The 22723-nt window shown below is 36.5% G+C and overlaps 3 protein-coding genes and 1 pseudogene across 15 annotated transcripts in view; 2 read left to right on the forward strand and 2 right to left on the reverse strand.

Moving 5' to 3' along the window:
* Positions 1-9040, reverse strand: part of Nek11 (NIMA related kinase 11) — a 315212-nt gene extending 306172 nt beyond the window's left edge. For 6 of the 8 annotated variants that reach the window (XM_076868274.2, XM_076868271.2, XM_076868272.2 and 3 more), the window contains exons 1-2: positions 8910-8998; positions 5603-5871 (exon numbers count right to left, since the gene is read on the reverse strand). In XM_076868274.2, the coding sequence (XP_076724389.2) occupies positions 5603-5772 (170 nt within the window). In that variant the 5' untranslated portion in view covers positions 5773-5871; positions 8910-8998. Of the gene's footprint in view, positions 1-5602; positions 5872-8909 lie in introns of those variants that run through there. The other 2 variants (XM_076868276.2, XM_076868278.2) reach the window with 2 other exon arrangements.
* LOC143409018 (U6 spliceosomal RNA) lies at positions 6272-6359 on the forward strand (annotated as a pseudogene).
* Positions 9041-9096: 56 nt separating the features above from the next.
* Positions 9097-18909, forward strand: Aste1 (asteroid structure-specific endonuclease 1). 2 transcript variants are annotated; one of them, XM_076868279.2, is made up of 5 exons: positions 9097-9428; positions 10387-10438; positions 10565-11890; positions 16861-17071; positions 18237-18909. In XM_076868279.2, the coding sequence occupies exons 3-5, from the start codon at positions 10586-10588 to the stop codon at positions 18281-18283; spliced, it is 1563 nt and encodes a 520-aa protein (XP_076724394.2). In that variant the 5' UTR covers positions 9097-9428; positions 10387-10438; positions 10565-10585; the 3' UTR covers positions 18284-18909. The 2 variants fall into 2 exon arrangements, with proteins under 2 accessions (XP_076724394.2, XP_076724395.2); XM_076868280.2 differs by lacking the exons at positions 16861-17071; positions 18237-18909 and adding an exon at positions 15187-15771.
* Positions 18548-22723, reverse strand: part of Atp2c1 (ATPase secretory pathway Ca2+ transporting 1) — a 133224-nt gene continuing 129048 nt past the window's right edge. For all 5 annotated transcript variants that reach the window (XM_076868266.2, XM_076868269.2, XM_076868267.2 and 2 more), the window contains one exon: positions 18548-19078. In XM_076868266.2, the coding sequence (XP_076724381.1) occupies positions 18983-19078 (96 nt within the window). In that variant the 3' untranslated portion in view covers positions 18548-18982. The remainder of the gene's footprint in view (positions 19079-22723) is intronic.

Genomic DNA, 22723 nt, shown 5'->3' on the forward strand with positions numbered 1-22723 from the left:
CTGGGAAAACTGGAAATCCATATGCAACAGAATGAAATTAAACCCCTGTCTCTCACCATGTACAAAACATAACTCAAAATGGATCAAGGTCCTAGTAAAATTAAACTGTGTCTAATAGAAGAAAAAGTAGGCCCTAAACTTCATCATGTGGGATTAGGCCCCAACTTCCTTAATAAGATTCCTATATTGCAAGAATTAAAACCAAGAATCAATAAATGAGATGGACTCAAACTAAAAAGTTTCTTCTCAGCAAAAGAAACAATCTGTGAGGTGAACAGAGAGATCACATCCTGGGAGAAAATTTTTATCCCTCACACATCAGATAGAGCACTAATCTCTAGGGTATATAAAAAACTCAAAAAGCTAAACACCGAAAAAACAAATCATCCAATCATCAAATGGGCCAAGGATCTGAACAGACTCTTCTCAGAAGAGGATATACAATCAATCAATAAATATATAAAAAAATGTTCATCATCTCTAGGAATCAGAGAAATGCAAATCAAACTACTCTAAGATATCATCTCACTCCAGTTAGAATGGCAGCTATTATGAAGACAAACAACAATAAGTGTTGTGAGGATGTGGGGGAAAAGTTACACTCATACACTGCAGGTGGGACTGCAAATTGGTGCAGCCAATTTGGAAAGCAATATGGAGATTCCTTGGAAATATGGAATCATATGATCTTGGAACCACCATTTGACCCAGCTATCCTTCTCCTCTGTTTATACGCAAAAGACTTAAAAACAGCATACTATAGGGACACAGCCACATCAGTGGTTATAGCAGCACAATTCACAATAACTAAATTGCAGAGCCAATCTAGATGTCCTTCAGTAGATGAATGGATAAAAAAATGTGGCATATATACACAATTGAAATTTTACTCAGCAATAAAAAAAAAAGAACAAAATCATGGCATTTGCAGGTAAATGGATGGCATTGGAGAAAATAATGCTTAAGTGAAGTCAGCCAATCCCCCAAAAAACAAATGCTGAATGTTTTCTCTGATATAAGGAGGTTGACTCACAGTGGGGTAGGGAGGAGGAGCATGGGAGGAATAGATGAATTCTATATAGGGAAGAGGGGTGGGAGGGTAAGGGATGGGGCAGGGGATTAACAAGGATGGTAGAATGTGATGGACATCATTATACAAAGTACATATATGAAGACTTGAATTGGGTGTTAACATACTTTATATGCTAACAGAGATACAAAAAATTGTGGTATATATGTGTATTAAGAATTGTAATGCAAAACAACAACAACAAAGTACATGTATAAAGGCATAAATTGGCGTGAACATACTTTATGTAAAGAGATAAGATAAATTGTGCCCTATATGTGTAATAAGAATTGTAATGCTTTCCACTGCTGTTGTGCATTTAAAAAAAAAAAAAAGACAAAGAGTTAACATCGAGAATATATAAGAAACTTAAGAAACTTAATAGAAAAAAGAAAAATAGTAAAACACATATTCTGATTTAAAAATGGGCAATAGACCTAAAGAGACATTTCTCAAAAGAAGACAGAAACAACTTACAGATAGATGAAAAATACATAGCATCATTAATCATCAGGGAAATGCAAATCAAAACCACAATGAGATATCACCTCATTCCAGTTAGAATGGCTATTACCAAAAAGATTAAAGATAACAAGTATTGACAAGAATGTAGAAAAAAGAGAACCTCTGCACACCATTTGAAGGAATGTAAATTAGTACAGCAATTATGGAAAACAATAAGGTGGTTCCTCAGAAAATTAAAAATAAAGTGACCATATGATCCAGCAATCACACTACTGATCATATATTCAAAGCAAATGAAATTACTATGTAAACTAGACATCTTTGTTTATTGAAGCACTATTCCTAACAGCCAAGAAATATAATAAAACTAAGTATCCCATCAAATGATGAATGGATAAAGAAAGTTTGGTACATTTACACAATGAAATACTATCTAGACATAAAAATAATGAAATTCTATCATTTATAACAACATGGATAAGCAGGAAAATACTTTCTTAAGTGAAATAAGCCAGACATAGAAAGACAAATACCACATAACATCACTCATATGTCTAAAGAAATTTATCTCATAGAAGTAGAATTTAAAATAATGGTTACCAAAGGCTGTAGAATGTATGGGAAAAGGTTAGTTAATGGATACTAAGGTATAGTTTAATGTGAGAAATAAGTTCTATGTTCTATTTCACAGTAGTGTGACTATAGATAATGATAATGTACTGTATATTTTTTAAAAGCTACAAGACAAGATTTTTAATGGTTTCATGGCATAGAAGTGGTATATATAGAGGAAAGAGACATACTTACCCTGATTTGAACATTATATTATATATACAAGTGTGTGTATGTGTGTGTATATGTATATGTGTGTATAAAAATAGCACATAGTATCCCATAAATATGTACAAATACCCAGGTGTCAATTAAAAAATCATTTGGGTTTGCAAAAAAGAAAACATACTTTGACATCTTAACAAAAATATAAGATGAAATTATGAACTAAAACTAGAAAAATCTTTTTAGGAATACAACATAATTACATTAATTAGACCAGAGTAGCTATACTTATTTTTTAAAATCCCAAAAGTTGCTTTTTAAATTTCAAAATGTAAAACACAATAAAGGAAAAACCTCTATCCCATTCACTACTCAATTTAACAATTTAATTTTATTCAACTGAGATAACTAAAAAAGGAATGCCAGATATTTATACCAAAAGAAAACTCTCTCCAAACATGCAATAATCAAGTGTAATGCGTGTGGCTTTTACTTTTATCCCATAGCTAATCTGGAAGTCAATAAAAATTTAAAAGAATGTAATTAAAGATCACAGTATACACAAAATATCAATGATAGAGTGGTGCCCCCAAGTGGCATAATGAGAAACTGCAATACTTTGATTGTAAATTTTCTTTTTATAAGTTTTAGAGATGTAAAAGAGTAAATGACAACAGAATTATTATAATATCGAAAAAAATCCTTGAAGAAGTTTTTAAAATCACATGCCTAATAGCAAATTACTTTGGAAGATTTGTTTCTCAAAAGCAGAGTGCAAAAGAAAAACTTCCACTTAGTAGAGGATTCCAAAAGCAGTCACTGGGTAGATTGGCTAAAGTTTGATTAGACTTCCTTTAATTATTTTATTGACTTGGCTTGTTTATAATTAAGGTGAATTTCAGTTGTTACTGAGTGATAATTCTCTGTAAGGCCATGTGATAGCTTCATCTTATAAAAATAGGTAGACATTTTATTTAATCCTTATTACAGTCTTATGAGATATTATACCACGTTTCAGATGAGCATAGTAAAGTTCAGATTAGGAACCAGAGTAACATTAACCTCACAGTTAAGAACAGGTATTGCTTTACTCTTTGGCTTCTTTAGCTTCTGAGCCATGGTCTTAATGATGACACTGTAGTGCCCTCTTTCTAGCATTCTAAACCCATTCTCTTTCTGGTTTAGTAAATTTCCAGAAAAAAAAACAAAAAAACAGCAGATAGTGGAAAGGTAAGATGCAGTTAGGCCTAAGGAGCATGAACAGGAGCAGGAATGTGGCTAATCAGATAACAAAGAATTTGTCCAAAGGGAGTAGTTGCTAGCCAGGTCCAGTCCACTGTGGCTCCATAGGCACAGATTTTAGCAAATGTTACTCAATCTTTTTGTTTTATTCTTCTAAAGGAGATGGAATGCTCAATTTTTGAGAGCTGCCCATTTGAAAATACTAGCAACTACTAATTTAGGATTTAAAAGAAATTCTTTGCAGATCAAACAAAACACACCTGAAGGCTGCATGCGACCAGTATGTAATTTATTTTAGATGATGAATGATTCTTTTTCCAAATAATCCTAGACTAGACCTTTTAGTGCCAAATGATTTGACCATTATTCTCACCATTGGATTCATTCCACAACACTAGGATTTGTCTGTCATCTTCAGCTCAAGTCATGTGTTTTAAGATTATTTCCAATATAAGAAAGGTCACTTATAAATCATTACCAGCCAACCAGTCCCAGACCCCCCACCTTTTCTTACTTTCTTTCCCCCTATGAACAGCCTTACATACCCATACCCACCCCCACACACTCTACACTCATTAATCTCAAGTCCAGAGCTTTCAAGATCGGTTTTCACACATTTTATTTTAGCTCCTTTTCATCAACATTTTAGCCTTTCTGTGAATTCTCTTTAAATTCCTCATCTCTCTCATTAGTTGAAAAAACTCAAATTTGACATGGTCCAAAGTGTGGTTTTTATAAGTCCTCAGCCAAAATTAGGTCTTATGCTCAATGCTGAAGACTCTCTAATAATTGCCAAATATTCATCATCCTACTCTGTGCTGCTAGAAGAGCCACCTCTAGGATTAAAGGGGAAAAATCCTTTTGGGGGCAGGAGTCATAATGCATGTTCTAAGAATATCAGTAAAATTCCGGCTCTTTCACCATTCTTCATGTAGAAATTTATTGAAAACTATTTAAAATTATTCTACACAAACTACTTTAAAGGTTGATATTTAAAATAAAGTAGTAGCATTAGTGACACTTACTTTTGTAATTTCTATTAATATGAAGAAGTAGAAAAGTATTTATCACACACTAACTTTAAATCTGCACTTAAATATCCAATGAGAAAAAGCTGGAATAACTCAGAGTATCTAAAAAAAAACTTCTGAATAAAAGAACAGACTATGGGATGGAAATCTGGTCTTCTAGGGCTAAGGGCTGATTTCTTAGATCATTTTGCTTCTGCTTTCTCTGCTCCTGTTTCTAACTGCAAGTTTCTTATCCTAACTTCAGTTCCAACTTTCACTGCCAAAATTAAAAAAAAAAAAAAAAAAAAAGCTTTAAGCTAAAAATGAAAGTGTATCCTCATCCAGAAGAAATGTACTATCCAAAAAGTATTATTACATTTTCCTCTGGGAGTTATGGGGTCAAAACCAAAGAAAAGCAATTTACAAGGACGTCATTAACATAAGCTAATTTTAAACAAAGACTGAATTTGGTTTAAATATCTATCTGAGGGCTTTTTGAGTACAGATTTTGAAAATTTCTTTCAGAGAAATAAAATTAATGCCATGTTTTCTTTAGTACATCATTTTCACCTCAAATGTGAATTACTGCTTATTTATATTTCATAACACTTCTGAAAGTGCAGTCATAAACATTACTTTTTTTTCTTATTCAAGAAGTTTCAATCAAGTTCAGTGAAAGCAATATTGTAATTGGGACTGTGGTTTACGAAAAAATTATCATATGATCTACCCCATTTACCTTCTTTAGGTCATTTGGATACTTTATTCACAACTGAAATGCCTTTAAGAACCTTATCTGGGGCTGGGGTACAACTGAGTGGCAGAGCGCTTGCCTGGCATGCATGAGGCTCTGAGTTCAATTCCCAAGACCACAAAAGAAGAAAGGAAAAAAAAACATATCTGAAGAGATAAATGAAGGAATAGCTTTAGTAGCTTCTTGCTTTAATGCAAAAAACAGGTTCAAGGTTATCCAATGTTCTTAATCAGCCAGTAGTTGCACATACAGGGAGCCAAGGTCAGTATGAAGCATTTTACTTACAATTCCTCCCCTCTTTTGGCTTTCCTATCTGAAACCAGGTAGACAGTTCCAAAACTTCCACTTCCAAGTTTCTGCTGAAGCACATATCTTCTTGCAATCAAGGTCTCTGGATAAGTGGAAACAGCTGTTGATGCACACATACACTTAGCTGCCTCCTGGAATTTCAACATTGCTCCAAACAAGATAGTATGGTCTATTCATTTATAGAAACTTAACAATCAAGTCTCCTAATAGATGATCCAATTCATCCAGCAAATGTTGGTCAATGCCTGAAATGTGAAAAATTCACACATCAGGTCTAAAAGATGCTAAAAGACTCCTATAGAATATATAAGTTTTAGACAGTGAGAACTGCACCTTGATTAACAGACTGAATGATTCTATATTGGTTAGCTTTAATGACTTCAAAGGAAAGAAAAAAGGTAGAAGCTGCAAATTCCAGGACAAGGCAATCTTTCATATCAAGAGAGTCTATCTTTGTACATCCAAATTTGTCAAAACTAAAAACAAACAAGCAAAGGGCTATCCAGCCCATCTGGTGGTACACACCTGTAATCCCAGCTACTCAGGAGGCTAAGGCAGAAGAATTTCAAATTAGAGGCCAGTCCAGGCAATTTGGAAAGATCCTAAGCAACTTAGCAAAATCCTTAATAAAATTAAAATAAAAGGGCATACAAAAATTGGAACAATATAGAAAAGATTAGTATGATACCTGAGCAAGGATGACATGCAAATTTGTGAAGGATCCTATATTTTAAAAATGTTTTAAAATAAAAATAAAAAGGGCTGGGGATGTAGCTCAGTGGTAAGGTACCCCCCTTGGATTCAAACCCCAAAAGAAGGGGAGCGGGAGGGAGGGAGAGAAATAGGGAGAGAGAAGGGGAAAGACAGAGGTGGGGAGGAGAGAGAGAGAGAGAGAAGAAAACCATGAAAAATGATGGCCTGGGAACCACACATACATCTGTACTCCCAGTGATTCCAGAGATTGAGGCAGAAGGATTGCAAATTTGATGCCAGCCTTTGTAAGACCCTGTCTCAAATTAAAAAATAAGGAGAGCTGAGGATGTGGCTCAATGGTAAAGTGCCCTTGGGTTCAATCCTCAGTACAATAAGTATTTAAATAAGGCTGGGGAATCTATCCCAGTAATAGAGTATCCTGGGGTTAAATCTCTAGGACCATCAAAAAAAAAAAAAAAAAAAAGATCCAAATACAGTTGTCAATTCCTTAAATCTACACACTTGCATCAACATTTTGCAATACTCTCTTTGCACTTTAGGTCTATTATGGTTTACAAATACTGAGTTAGAATTAAAGAAAATAGCTTAATACTGGTTTAGTTTTTTTCCTGTAAATTTTAATCATAGTTTTTCCACTTATTATTATAGATGAGAGGAAGGATAAGAATTCAGAATGAATTTCTTCCCATGCTAAGCAAATTCTGACCCAGTTTCTGAAGCTTCTTATATACCCTCTGGGTAGAGAGTAATCTCTCCGGTTGGAATACAAATGTATTTCAAAACTAAAATCATATACTAATATTAGCTGAATATAAATGTGCTATGGATAAATTTGTAATTCCTCAAGGACATATGAAATGTATGGCAGAGTTATGAGAAGTAGGACTATTTCATGAGTAGGTACAGAGTAAAATAATTTTTATTTCATCAAGAAGTTAAGTGTTTTGCTACTAATCATAAAAATTATGCTTTTGTTTTAAACCTATATGAAAATAATTTTAAATTGAAGACTATGCCTTAGAGTTAGGTTTTCATATTCAATAATTCCAAAGTAATAAGTCAAAAAGCTATTGTTTGGGAGACTGGGTCGTGGCTCAGTGGTAGAGCGCTTGCCTAGCATGTGTGAGGCACTGAGTTCAATTCTTAGCAACACATATAAATAAATAAAATAAAGGTCCATCAACAACTAAAAAATATTTTTTTTAAAAAAATCTATTTTTATAATGAAGACCAGTTGTCTTTATGTGATAGTAGCGTAAGTTAACCACAACTAGGATCAACCACAAAATGACCTCCTATATTCTTAAAAGAGAGCATAAACATGTAAATAACCATTTATTACACTTTATTACTTAAAAATCCATTGATCACATTTTATTTACTTAAAATTTTATTTATTACATTTTATTTTCAAACTAATTAGTTATTTCACCCCATGCCAGTGAGATTAGAGAAATGCCCCTCCTCAAAGAAATATTAGGGCAATTTGCTGCTAAAAAAAAAATAGAGAAAACTGGAGAGCAGGCCTCTAATCTCTAAATGTACCTTTTGCTTTCCTCACTAGCATATAAAAGTGTATTCTGGACAAATTGAGCTGTTCAGAAAAACGTAGGGACTCTCGATCTTTTCAACTGAAAACAGGGTTTCAGATCCCTCAGTAATTCTTATTTTAGAGAGATTAAAGTCTCCAGTTAGTAAAGCACAGAATTCAAGGGCAGAATAGTTACGGGAGGTTCAGATCCAGAGCTCCTATTTGTAAAGAAGAGTTTAAATCTGGCAGCCTACAAGCAGTCTGTCCTGGGCTGCAGAGTACTCTGGGGTTAGGGTCCCTGCAGCCCAACTTCACATCAGCCCTGCTACCCTGGGTCCTCCCAGTGCACGTGTAGTCCATCCTTTCCCCTGGTCGCCCCTATAAGTCTACCCAGCAATGTACCAGCTTTTAGATTTACAGTTCACCTGATCTACCTGTTCTCTCATCAACACCCCTAACCCCTGAGCGCAAGAAGAAACCTTTGTATGCCCAGGACTTGGCACAACACTTGACATACACTAGAATGTTATGAGGGCAAAATAGTGTCCAACAGACTAACTGCCGCCCAAAGGGGGGTGGGGGTGGGGAAGAGGGGACAAATGAAAAGATGGATGAGAACCTAGAAAGGGGAGAGATTATCTTCTTATGCAAGTTATCCACGGGAAGTGAAAAGAATCTCCCTGGAGCAAAAACAAAGGAAAAGTGAGTGTTTACCACTTGCTGAAACAAACTTGTTCCCTGGTAATAAACTCGAGGAAGCCGATGTGGTTCTGCTAAACTAGACGTCTAACTGTCCTTAAAGGTAAACTTCAACTTTGATGTAAAGCAAACAATTCTCAAAGCTGCTTAGGCCATATCGAGGGGAACAGATACTATTATTTTCCCGAGACTAAGAGATCCAGGAGGTGACGAGTCGGCGATAATAAGAAGCAAGGAGAGAGGCCTAGAGAAGCAGGACCCTGCCCGCGGCAGCTCGAAGTCACGACCTTCCCCGCGAGGGGGAGCGGGGCACGCCGCCAGGAGCGCAGTTCGCATTACCTTTCGCCGCCGCGGGCGGAGGAGCGGCGGCCCCGGTGGCATGCCCGAGTCCCGCCAGTAACTCGGCGGGCCTCAATTTAGGGGCAGCGGCACCCCGCCGCGCTCCGGAACACCGAGGCTACAGCTGTTTGGCGCCGTCGCCAAGGAGACGGCGCGGGGCATGCTGGGAAGTCGAGGCGAGGCTTTCACCCAGGCGGAAGTGCTCGCGGACCCAGATACGTGTCGTGGGAAAAATACCGCGGGCCGAGCTTCCCAGCTAGATAGCAGCCGTTTCTAAACGTACGTCCCGTCCCAACCTTCTTTAGCAATTGAGCATCTCTGGGCCTGAGAAGCACCTTTGCTTCCCGACCGCCTACTCTGGCACCCTGGTCTTCACCGAACTCGACTTCCCGGTGGCGACACATCGGAGACTTCCGGTTGCCGGCCTTGGGGTTACACTGCCTAACGCGGGGGCTGCGAGTCCCCTGGGCTCCTGCGGGATTCTGATGGAGGAGCTACTCCTCTGCGAGGACACAGCAGGTGGGCGCCGCTGCTGGCCGGGGCAGGTTGTGAAGACCGGGGGTGGCGCGGCGCACCAAGGCGTGTATTTGAGGAATTAGACCTTTTGAGCACCATTTGCTACCCAGTTGGCATTTGCTGAACAACTACTTCGTGCACGGCCCTCTAATGGGCTTAGTGCGAGTCAACAAGATCTGTATTCGCAGACGCTTTACAGGACAGACTATAAAGAAACTAGAACTATATAGGATGAGGTGCTGAGAAATGAACAAAACAGGGACTAGGCTGAGGTGAGTCAAGGGCAAAATATAAGTGGATGTCAAAAAATTTAGTGATCAAGATAATAAATAAACTTTAATGCAGTATCTCTAAAAACCAAAATGCATTGTTGACAAAATGCAGGGTTTAAATCAAGGCAGGATTGGTCATAATACCATACTGAGCCATAGTATGAAACTAAAAGAAAACAAACAGTAATACTAATTCTGTAAGTTGTTACCCAAGTAGGGAAGATAAACTGCTTCAGATATATGCATGATAAGATGAAAAGAGTTTCCAGATGGAATGATCTGGTAGTTGGATTCCTAGAGAAAGAAAGCAGTAGTTTTCCTTACCAATTTAGAAGGGCCCACAAGCCCAGGACCTGAAAGAAGTTTCTAAATGCTGATTATCAATAAAAAAGAAAAACTAGATGACTATCATGGGTCCTGCACACTTTAGTTTACTGAAATCCAGTGCTTTCTGATTATTTTTATGAGATTGATAAGAATATCATTTTTGTAGTTTAGCTCTTTTTATTTTGCCCCACAAATGTAAAATGATGACTGTTATCACAGTATCAAAAGTCCATAGAACTTACATTCTGGTGTGTCCATAATGGATTTTAGCTGATTTTCCTTTAGAATCATCAGCAGTCTCTCTCTCTCTGTCCAAAGATTAAAACCCATGGAATCATTGAATTGTGCCTTATCTCACACAGGAAAACAAAAGAAAATACAAAAGTGCTCAGCTAATATTGCCTGAGGAACTAGGTAAGAATTCAGAGATGGTGACAACCAACATGTTCCATCTAAAGAACACTTTATAACATTTGCTACTTATTGATTTAATGGGGCTGAGAGCCATGATTTGAAAATGTGTTCCATTGTTTTAAACAGGCAGTTCTTCAGACTGTCATCATGGGTATCCGAGGACTAATGAGTTTCGTGGAAGATCACAGTAATGAGTTCTTCACTGATTTGAAGTTGCGAGACACAAAAATTATCATTGATGGCTATGCTCTTTTCCACCGACTTTGCTTCAATTCAAATTTGGAGCTTTGGTATGGAGGGGACTATGATTCTTTTGCAGATGTTGTACAAAACTTCTTTGAATCACTGTTTGCTTGTAATATATGCCCGTATGTTGTATTAGATGGAGGATGTGACATTTCAGATAAAAAACTTATAACTTTAAAGGATCGAGCTAGAGAGAAGATTCAGATGGCCCATTCCCTATCTATTGGTGGGGGTGGGTGTGTGTGTCCCTTACTCATCCGTGAAGTGTTCCTACAGGTTTTGATCAAACTGCAAGTATGTTTTGTCCAGTGCTTTTCAGAAGCAGATCGGGATATTATGACACTTGCCAATCATTGGAATTGCCCTGTGTTATCATCAGATAGTGACTTTTGCATTTTTGACCTGAAAACAGGGTTTTGTCCATTGAATGGCTTCCAGTGGAGAAATATGAACACTATTAAGGGCACACAAAACTACTATATTCCTGCCAAATGCTTTTCCCTTGATGCACTCTGCCATTACTTCAGCAATATGAACAAAGCTCTACTACCTCTCTTCGCGGTACTGTGTGGTAATGACCATATTAATCTGCCCATCATAGAGACATTCTTAAGTAAAGTACGCCTTCCTCTTAGAGCTACTAGTTCTAAGGGAAGGAGACACCACCGAGTTCTGGGACTTCTGAACTGGTTGTCTCATTTTGCAGACCCTACCGAAGCACTAGATAATGTTCTGAAATACCTCCCTAAAAAGGATCGAGAAAATGTTAAGGAACTTCTCTGCTGTTCCATGGAGGAATACCAGCAGTCCCAGGTGAAGTTGCAGGACTTCTTCCAAAATGGTACTTATGTTTGTCCAGATGCCTTGAATCTCGGTTTACCAGAATGGGTACTAGTGGCTTTATCCAAAGGCCAGCTGTCTCCTTTCATCAGTGATGCTCTGGTGCTAAGACGGACCATTCTTCAAACACAGGTAGAAAACATGCAGCGACCAAATGCCCACAAAATATCTCAGCCCATCCGGCAAGTTATCTATGGGCTTCTTTTAAATTCTTTGTCACATGTAGAAAACATGTCCTGGAGTGCCTTGCCTCATCAGCCTCTAGCTTTCAGTGAAGTAGAAAGGATTCATCAAAACATCAAAACATCAATTGTTCATGCAGTAGAACTGCCCAAAGATCATTCTGATTTGAGCAAATTGACCAAGGTAAGTATAATACTAATGAAATTTTAATTAATCACTTTACTGTGCCATTACATGTATCATTTCTCTTAACATGATAAACTGAGGTTAGTTGCTATCTTGCCTTCATTTCATAGATGAGGAAAGTAGAACTCAAGTGAACTAGGTAATATCTTAGCCAGAGGGTCATTGCGAAGACTCAAACTTAACACTAAATCTGTCATTTCCACGGTGTTTGCTTTACAATTATTACTACTGTATTGATAGCAGCTATCAATAGAATGGGGTTATGTGGCTTTAAAAAAATAACAAAAAAGTCTGAACTACAGAAATAAAGTATACATATAGGCACTTGATATTGGTATAACATCTAATACTACATCAGGTTTCGGTTAATATTAGTACTGATGGGTAGATCTAATGTTTTTTATTGACGAGGACCTTTTTTTAGGCTTCAGGTTTATGCATCATAGTGACTTGCTTGGTTTGATACTCATGATTCTCAGCCTCACTTGGCATTGCTTAACCTGGGTAACACTCAGATCAATCCCTGTTTCAAGGGCAAAATGTTCTTATGAATCCCAGTGTTGCCTTCATTTTTTATATTATTTAATTATATTAAAAATTATAAAATAAAACTGAAATGTTTGCAGTTAAACTTACAAATTAAATGCAGATAAGCCTCCCACAACAAAGAATAATCTGGCCTCATAGACCCACTGATGCAGTTCCTGGCCTACACCATTGTTTAGGAACTAGCCTCTTAAGCCTCCCAGTGGTGACATCTCAAGAATGAGGAAAAAGGATTCATATTAAATGGGTGTAAGGACCTCTTTGACATTAGGACTGCTAATAGGAACAGGGTTTCTTTTGGGAGTGCTGAAAATGATCTGGAATTGCCAATGGTTGTAGACACTTTGTAAATATACTAAAACTGTTAAATTGAATACTTTTAAAGGGTAAATTTTATGACGTGTATTATATTTTGAAGAGTTGCTTTTAAGCCACCTTCTCCAGAGGATTTAATCTTTCTCATGATTATTCCATAGACAAAGCTTCTGGGGTCCCTTCAAGGGCCATGCCTATTATAAATTACTATACTCTGAGAAGCCCCAAGATGTGGTGTCCACATTAGGTGTATATAGTTCATTTACAGATCAGACCTAGATGCAGTTTTGTCATTTTTATCATGCTTAGTAATAAAACTGACAATCAATAGCATTTTCATTGTTACAGAACTAGAAAATTGAGCATAAGTCACATTCTCAAACAAGTAATTAAAACTCTATCCATATCAATAAAATTCAAATTAGCATTGTTTTGGTTTGGATATGAGGTGTACCTCAAAAGCTCCTGAGTTAATGCAAGAATGTTTGAAAGTGAACATCCAAGTTTGAATGGGTAATTGTGGGCAGGTGGAGCATGATGGAAGGAGGTGGGTCATTAGGGTCATACTCTGGAAGGGTGAGTTCATCTTTTCTCTATCCCTTCTCTTCTGCTTCCTGGCCACCATGAATGGAGCGGTGGTTCTCTGCCACAACATTCTGCCATGATGTCCTGTCTCACCATGGACTCAAGAGCAGTGGACTTGACTGATCATGGACTGTAGCTCTGGAACCATGAGCCAAAATAAAATTTTCCTTCTTTAAGTTGCTCTCATCAGGTCACAAAGGTCACAGCATCATAAAGCTAACACAGAAGTATTCTAAAGAATGATATTTTGCTGAAGATCAATTTCTATTCAAACATAAATAGTACATTGGAGTTTTGCAATTTTTAAACTTTTTAAATGACTTTACTGAAAAATAAATGTACAATGAAGTGCACATATCTAAAGTGTGCACTTTGATGAAGATTGACATGTTCATATCTGTGAATCCATCCTATAATTTATGTGCCTACGACTTCTCTTAAGAGTTTCCTCTGCCCCTTTGTAATTACTCCCTAGGTACATGCATATAGCAAAGTGCACAGATAGTCATATAGATGGATTTATTATCACAAAATTGATACATCCATGCAAAGAAAACCCAAATGAATAATGACTATCACCACCCCAGAAGCTTTCCATAGAGTCTGGTTCCAATCACCATATCTTCCACCCTCTGTAATCTTTCTCCTGACCTTTTTAACAATGCAATTGTACTCATATAACTATGAAGGAATTCTTTCATCCTTAAATCAACATGTTTCACTGTGAAAAGCTATAGATCATTCATTTATTATTACTGTAAACATTGCATTGTGGAAACATACCACAATTGACTTTTCTACTTTATTGGTGATGGGCATTGGGGCAGTTTCCAGTTTGAGCTATTTCAAATAGTGCCACGAACATTCTAGTACACGATTTAATGGACATATTTCTGTTTGCATATGTAACTACTAGGAACTTGCTGGGTCATACTCTCACACATGGAAGTTCAGCGTATAAGAAGTATTACTGTATAGCATTCCAATGCATTGTACCAACTAATATTCCCAACCAGTAGCATGAGAGTAACTCTTTCTTACACCCTTGGGACTATGTTTTTTCTTGCCTTTCACATTTTTTTTTTTTTTAGCTATTCTGGTAGTTGTGTAGTAGTATCATTTTAGCCAGTTAGGTGGGTAATTTGTATTTCTTTGATGACTTGAGCACCTTTTCATGGGCTTATTACCTATCTGGATATTCTTGTGTTTTTTTGTTCAAATACTTTGCCTGTTTTTCTGTGGTTTTGCCTGCCAGTCCTTTGTCAAATACAGTATTTGCAAATAGTCTCATCTATTCTTTTATATTTTAATGAACAGGTCTTAATGTAGTCATTTAAATTTTTATTATTTATGGGATACCACTTTTGTGAGATACTTAAGAAATTCTTGCCTCTCTGAGGTCATGAAAATGGTTTTCTGCATTTCACATTTAGATCTATCATCTACAGAGCTCATTGTGTTTGTGTGGTGTGAAACCAGTCAGGACACCCATATGTAAATCCAACTGAACCAATGCATTAGAGCTTGCTGATCATATTCCTTGCCAAGTGAAATGACAAGTATTCTTAAAACTTACCTGCACTCAGAGAAGGGTGAAATTTTAGTTCATTCTGTGCTCTCAGGTCACCTGGCTTTCTTTTAGTATAGAAATTAATTCTGTATTTATCTTAATGCCTTTGGCTCTGATTGGCCCTTGATAAATCTAAACCAGGTGCAAATGTGATTCCAAGCACAAATGCAGGTATAAGTATTATTGTTTTTAACATGCTATATTAATAATACTTTATCTGCTTTGTGCCAGTTTTTGTGATACAAACTTTACACAATGTTTCATTTAATTCCCACAGAAACCACATGGGTTACCATGTTAGTTGTTAGCAGTGGACAGAACACCTCTCAAGTTAACAAAACAGGAGGTTGTTAATCACAAGGAGACATGGAAGTGGATCATTCTTGGTGTATGAGGCAGTACCAAGTTCAGCCTCTTTCTGGATACTTCTGCCTCTCCTGTGGCAGCTTCTGCAGGCCTGTGCTTTCACTCCCCAAGGGAAAGGGAAAGGAGTTGTCACATGCAATAAAATCTAAAGAGCTTTAAAGGGCTGTGAGCACAGTAGTTTCCTTTTTGGAAGGCGCCAAGGACTGGTGAGTTCAATGATAATATCATTATAATGCCTATTTTACATATGATCAGACAAACTGTAGAAAATAACAAAACTTGCCCAAAGCAAAGTTGAGTGCAGAATACCTCTGAAATCAAAGCCCATTCTTTGCTTTGTTCATAAAAGTTCTAACTTGGCTTGAGAATCGAGTAACTTAAGCATTATATGACAGAAAAGAATTAATGTAGTTCTGTGTGCTTTTTAAAGTTTGGGACATGTATTTTTATTTTACTTTAATTAATGCTACTTCTAGAAAGCATTATTATTATACTGAAAGCACTTCATATACTTCTAATTTAAAAAATTCTTACTACTTAGAATCATCTTACTATTCAAAATCTCCATGCTTTGAAGATGAAACCATTTTGTCAGTTATGTTTTCAGATTAACAATTCCATTCTCAACTGTCAGCCACACTTAATACTGATAAAAAGTGTTAGATGCTAAGAAATGTACAAGATTGTCTTGTCCTCCCAGAAAGAAAAAAATCTTTTCATGGCAGCATCCGACACTAGGAATACAATTATTTTCTTAAAAAAGTTTGATTATAAAGTTCCCCTGAAAGATACCCTTTTAACAGTGTTAAAATCCTTATTAGTAAGAGTGTGACTTATAAGATCTTTTTCTCAAAGTCTTTTGAGATCAAGGTAAAAATTATTTCTACAAGAAGGTCAAAACCTTCATTGCTGTTAACTTCTTTTTCGAAGTACACTCTATAAAGCATGAAAAAAGGGTGTGTGTGTGTGTGTGTGTGTGTGTGTGTGTGTTATTGCAAGGACAGTGCAGTTCTGTCTCCCTTGTCCACCACTGGACAATCCCAGGATGGGAGAAAAGCAGACAATAAAACATTCAGCAGGCAAGGGACATGAGACAGGACTCAAACAGAAGGCTATATAAGTACATATAACATTTGTCTTCTGTAGGTGATTAGGAGTGGCATCATGGAGAAAGTGGCACCTAAATACTCACCAGCAATTAAGAGCAGGGTTGAATATCTGTTTTTTTAAAGCAGAATACCTGGACTACTAGTTAAAAGTGCAGATTGCTGTGTTCACCAAATTACTCAAAGTAGGGGACAAGGTCTGAGGAACAAATTTCTAGCAGCCTTCCCAAGTGATGTGCACACTGCATGTGCTTAGCAGCAGAGAGGCTGCAATAACAACAAACTTTTTAGAGGGAGCACACCACACACCCATTTATGTTTCTAATCAGTGTTTCAATGTTTTGGGTATAGATGACTTTTTTCTCCTCAGAAATAAGTTCCACAGCTGACATTAAATCTCTTCTTGTTGTTAAAAAGAAAATAGAGGGGAAAAAAAATTCCCCAAAGTAATTTGTAGGATGTTTGGTGTGTATTTTCAGGTCTCCTTCGTTAGGCGGCAGATGCTTCTGTTAGAAACCCTAAAGGTGAAACAGACCATCCTGGAGCCAATCCCTACTTCTCTGAAGTTGCCTATTGCTGTCAGTTGCTACTGGTTGCAGCACGCAGAGGCCAAGGCAAAGCTACATCATCTACAAGCCCTTCTGCTGGGGATGCTGATGGGGCCTTTGCATGCCATAATCAACAGCCCTGGTAGGTATCTGGAAATTCCAGGTACATGTCTTTGCATGTTGGTTACCAATTGTGTACACTCAAAAATTCACACAAATCCAAATTATTTACCCTTATGAATTACATCAGACTTAAAGGCACCAAAATGTCATTTATTCATTGGTAAATATTTCTAAACACTTCCATGTGCTGTGCTTCCATGTGATATGCCAGGGGCTTGACTCCCAAATATACAACTGGTATGTGTTGACACTGCCTGATCCCACCCTGCAACCTGGCAGGCTCAGTGCCTTGCTGTTGATAATTGGTAAACGGTGGGCCTTTTTACTATTTTAAAGGCACCTAATGCTTTGGGGAAGGGTGACTGTTTTGCCAGTTGCATTTTGAGTCCATGGTTCCCACCCCATTTTTAATACAGCAACACCGTCACAGGAAGCTTATTTAAAATTACTGAAAGTCAAACTTCTGAATACCTACAACCACAGTAAATATTCATGTTTGTGCTTTAAAAAAAAAAAATCTTTTTCCCTCTACTGTGAGTTTAATTAGGGAAAAAAACCCTCTATTTCTACTACAGAAATATACTGAGGCAATTTCATCTTCATTTATCTGGTGAAATAAGTGGTCAAGCATTGAAACACCATAGTACGTTAATGCAACATTCCCTTTAGGATTATGAATGCTGTAATACTATCTAAACAAGTATGAAATTTTCATACATAAAAACAGTACTAATATGGTAGCTACCAGCCATCTAAGGTTAAATTCAAGTTAAAAATTCAACTTTCTCAATCACATTAGCCCCATTTCAAGTGCTCAGTAACTGCATGTGGATATAGGATACTGTGTTAGCACTGATTTAGAACATTTCCATAACTGCAGAAAGTTTTACTGGATAGCACTACTCTGCAGTTTACTTTTTAAAAGAATAAGTTAAATGAGAAGAGTGAAACAGCATGAACTCCAAAAACACCCCAAGTATTAAAAGACTCAAGTGTGACAATAGTCATCAGAGAGACTTTGGATATATGACAACCAATATAACAAACTGCTTAATAAGAACAAAAGTTGAGGGTTGTTCCTCTCTGAATAATACAGTAAAGAAAATTCTCAGAGTACAAACTATTACATTTTTACCTGAGTCCTACAGAAGGGACATGTCAAGGGTCTATTTCTTTTCTTTTAGGGAATGTGAACCCTGCACCCTGGCAGGCTCAGTGCCTTGCTGCTTGATAATTGGTAAAAGGTGGGCCTTTTTATTACTTTAAAGTTGGTCCAGTTATCATTTTGCACATCTCCACTCAAACCTACAAAGAAACATTGAGCTAAACACATGCAGCATTCTTGCCCCTTAAAGAAGCTTTTTGTCAAAGTCCGAGTCATACTTTTGTTTTTGTCTCATAAAGCACGTAATTTCTTTACACACAGCTATTTCTTTAAAACAAGTGCACTACAGCATGAGGTTTCTGTGAAAGGAAGATTAGTGAAAGAGAAAAGTAAAGAGAATGTTGTTTAATAGTCACTTGTTTCCATAGACAGAATTTGGAGAGTTCACATGCAGACATGTTGAAGATCAGGTAACAGATCAGCAGAAGAGATCTTACTTCAAGGAAAAGATAATTTAGGGTTGAAGAAAGCTAGGTTATCATTAAAAAAAGTTACTTCAGTATAAATATTTCAATTTTATACAGCAAGGTATATATGAAGCCAGAAAAGAAAGACAATTAGGTTTTTAAATTAACTTTCTTCTTTGTGGAATCTGAAATTTTATATGTGAAGAAAATGTCAGGCTGATGCACTATTTTTGGAAAATACTGCCTTGAATTCTTTCTTTGTCTAGGTAAAGAAGAGCTGCAGGAAGGTGGTGCTAAGATGTTGTATGAAGAGTTCCAAAGAGTGAAGGAGCTGACGTGGCCGGGCCGGAGACTGGATTTAGACACAGCTCACATCTTCTGTCAGTGGCAGTCCTGTCTCCAGATGGGGATGTATCTCAACCAGCTGCTGTCCACTCCTCTCCCAGAGCCAGACCTAACTCGGTAAGCATCACGGGAAACTTTAGTTCAGATGGATACATACAAAAGTGAATATTCTTATTTATATCTAAAATAAAGAAGTTACTTTAAAAAGTTATTCTTAGTAGAATTGATCTTGGATCACATTTATCACTGAAGAGCTGGAAACAGGAAAAACATTGTTATTTTCATATTCCCAAAGCATGTTTTCATGATCAGATCCAATGAATAAAAATCACTGGGGAAGAGGCAGCTATTGGTATAACAGAACTTATTCCCTTCAGGTGTTTATTACTTTATAGAAGCTACTTCTTATGACACTACTGAAATATTACTGTATCCCCAGTCACTCTAGTTTGTTATTTTATGAGACTTTTTAAATTGCATCTCTTACCACCTGTCATAATCTTTACTCATTCATTCCAGTATTTATTAACTGCCTACTTTGTGTTAGGGTTTCATAAACAACAAAAATCTCTGTTCTCGTGGAACTTTTATTCTAGTGAAATGATTATTAGACTTCATTTAGGGTTTGTGTCCTGCCAAATAATTATGAAGACAGGAGACGCAGTAAGGGAATTGAGCCTGTGTTCCTGAGAGTAGTATTATATTTGACTCTGGAGTTTTAAGCTGGGTAAGAAGAAATGATAGCAGTAGGATTTGAGCCAGTGAAAAAACTGTGATTAAGGGATTGGATATCTTTGTAATTACCCTTCTGGGAGGTACTAGAGGAAGAAAGGAGGAGGAAAAGGTGATGGTTAGAAATGAGAGTATTTGAAATTGAATCTACAACATCCAACTCCTAACCAACATTTTTTAAATGAAAACAATGTATAAGTTCTATGAGGGCAGGGATTTGACTGTTTAATTTATGACTGTAGCCCTAATACCCTGCACTTTGAGTGATAATTTAGGAGGTATACAAAATATGATGGTGTAACTCTGAAGATGTTTCAAGATAAAAAGCTTCCTAGCAATAAATAAGTGTCCTTAAAATCTCTGGGCCTCATCTGAGCTAACCCAAAAACCCACTACCAAGTAAAATTAATTGGTTTTTTATTCCTTTCCTTTAATAATTTAAGTCATTTCTTTACTGGTTCCTCTCTAGCTACCACAGATTCCCTATACAACAACAGGAAAAACAAGACCAAACAGTTCTCTTAATAATGATTTCAGCAGGAGATTGTTCCTGCACTTCAGCATAATCAAGGCTTTATTTTACTCTGGTTAATGTTGGTTCTACATTGGTTGATAAGGCACCAGTTGATCAACTCTAAGTCATATATTCAATTTGAGAGTTCCAGTTAATCTTATCTTCTATTTGTGAAGTGGGATTTTAGTCCAAGTGAATGACCTTGCAAATTATGCCATTACAATTTTCACAAACTGCCTGTTTGGCTTATCAAGGTCATTTTAATTCCTTTTCTTTGAAGTGATAAAGAGGCCTATTTGGGTTAGTTGCAAAACCAGTAATCATCATAATTTGTTAATAAAAAGTTTTTATATATCACCAGCCAGTAATTTTTTAATCACTAAGTTCCTTTCAACAAAGAACAAGATAATTTTGAAATTATTTTAATAATTTTAGAAAAAACAGTAAGAGCTCTCAGCATTGATAAAAATTTATTGAAGCCATGTTAATCATACCTGACCCACTGCACTAACCTGATGCTTTACAACCATACTTTTTTTTTCCCCACTGAACAGACTGTATAGTGGAAGCCTGGTGCATGGACTATGCCAACAACTGCTAACATCAACCTCTGTAGAAAGTCTCCTGAGCATGTGTCCTGAGGCTAAGCAACTTTATGAACACCTGTTCAATGCCACAAAGTCATATGCCCCAGCTGAACTCTTCTTACCAAAGGGTAAATCAAATTCAAAAAAAAAAAGAAAGAAGAAAAAGGGTACCACCTGGTCAAAGAACAGAGTGGGAACTGCCTCAGATCCTCGATGCTTGTATGAGGGAAGCAATCGATTTGGGTTATTAATGGTTGAAAACTTGGAGGAACATACTGAAGCCACCAATATTGAATAAACTTGAGTCTACATATACTACATGTATAATTCTAACTTAAATTTTTGCTCTTACCTCCCTTGAAATAATTAGCTCTTCTTTAGAACTTAGGGGATAAACATGATGACACATAATTATTGGATTCTGACATATTTTGTATTCTATTTTTAATAAAGATAACCTGATTTTAAGAAGCTTCTGATATTGCTTAAACACACTTATGAAAAAGCATATTTGTACTTCTCATGTTCCATTTCAGTAAGTTATAAATTTTAAAACTGCAACAGCATAGTAGCTATATTTTCAAAGAGAAGAAGTCCTACTTCAATTGATTACTAAAAATAGTAAGCTGGTAATCATTTCAAAAAATTTGTTTTTTATGTATGAAAAGTCTGAACTATGAAAAACAGAAGTTAGATGCCAACAAAAGAAAATAAAAACTTAGTAGATGAGACCATGCAAGGCTGATAAGCGCTATAGATACACTTCAGATTTTAAAGCAGCAGTTGAAACTGTAATGGCGCCAGCTACAAAAACAGCATGCTGAGCTATTAGATATAGAGGAGGAAAAAACAATAAGAAATAAAAATAACACAAATATGTGCAGCAAAACAAAACTTTAGACCTTTTTTTTGAAAAGTAGTTAATGAGTCATAACCAGTTGTTATTGGTTTGTTTTTTTTTTTTTAATTTTTATTCCATCCTGGGGATCCAACCAAGGGCCTTAACACACTAGGCATGTGCTCTACAACATCCCCAACTCCTAACCAACATTTTTTAAATGAAAAAAATTAGTCTGGAAAATATCAGATACATATATTAAGTGGTTATGAAAAATTATTTTTTTACTGTAATCAAAAAAGTTTGAAAGGCACCATTCTAGAAAATACTAGAGGCTGCTAACATTACAAATACCAACAGATATAAAAGTGCTGGCCAGTTCCAAATAAAGAACTCGAAAGTAAAAATAAACAAGTAGAATGATTCAATACATTTGAGCAAGATCTGAAAGTATTCCAACCTTCATCTGTTCACACAGCTGTGTTCTTTCTCTCTTCTTCCACTGGCATATTCTCCATCAGTAATCTAAAGATGTGTTCAGCTGCCATTTTGAACAAGCCCATGCCCTATTCCTGATACCCAGTAAACAATTCTCTACACTTTCCTTGAAATACCACACCTCAGAATAAGCCCAGCACCAGCCAATGTCATACATACCTTGCAAGTGTTGACTGGTTTTAGCCATTTACAAAGGGTACAGCAATGTCATTTGCATTTGGAGTGTTCAATGCTACTTCCATTTCAAGTGAGAGTTTTGAAATAAGGAAATATCTTTATCATTTTAGGAAGAATGCAGAGGGCTACTTAGGTTTTTATATCTCCAAAGAGATGTTTCATTCTTAGAAAGATCAAGGAAAGAGCTTATCTGTTTTTATGAAGTGTTTTTTAACCACAAACAGTGGATCTAACAGGAACAATAATCATGTTATCCAAAATTCTCTCTTCCTTGATTCCTAGAATTTGGGGCTGATCTAGAAATTATAATGTCCTATTTCCTGAATTATCAATACTTCTTTTGAAAATCAAACTACCCTGCATGGAAAACCATCTCCACTTTGGCAATTAACTTGTTTGGTAGGCAGC

Source organism: Callospermophilus lateralis, chromosome 10 (genome assembly GCF_048772815.1).
Source record: "Callospermophilus lateralis isolate mCalLat2 chromosome 10, mCalLat2.hap1, whole genome shotgun sequence".
NCBI lineage: Eukaryota > Metazoa > Chordata > Mammalia > Rodentia > Sciuridae > Callospermophilus > Callospermophilus lateralis.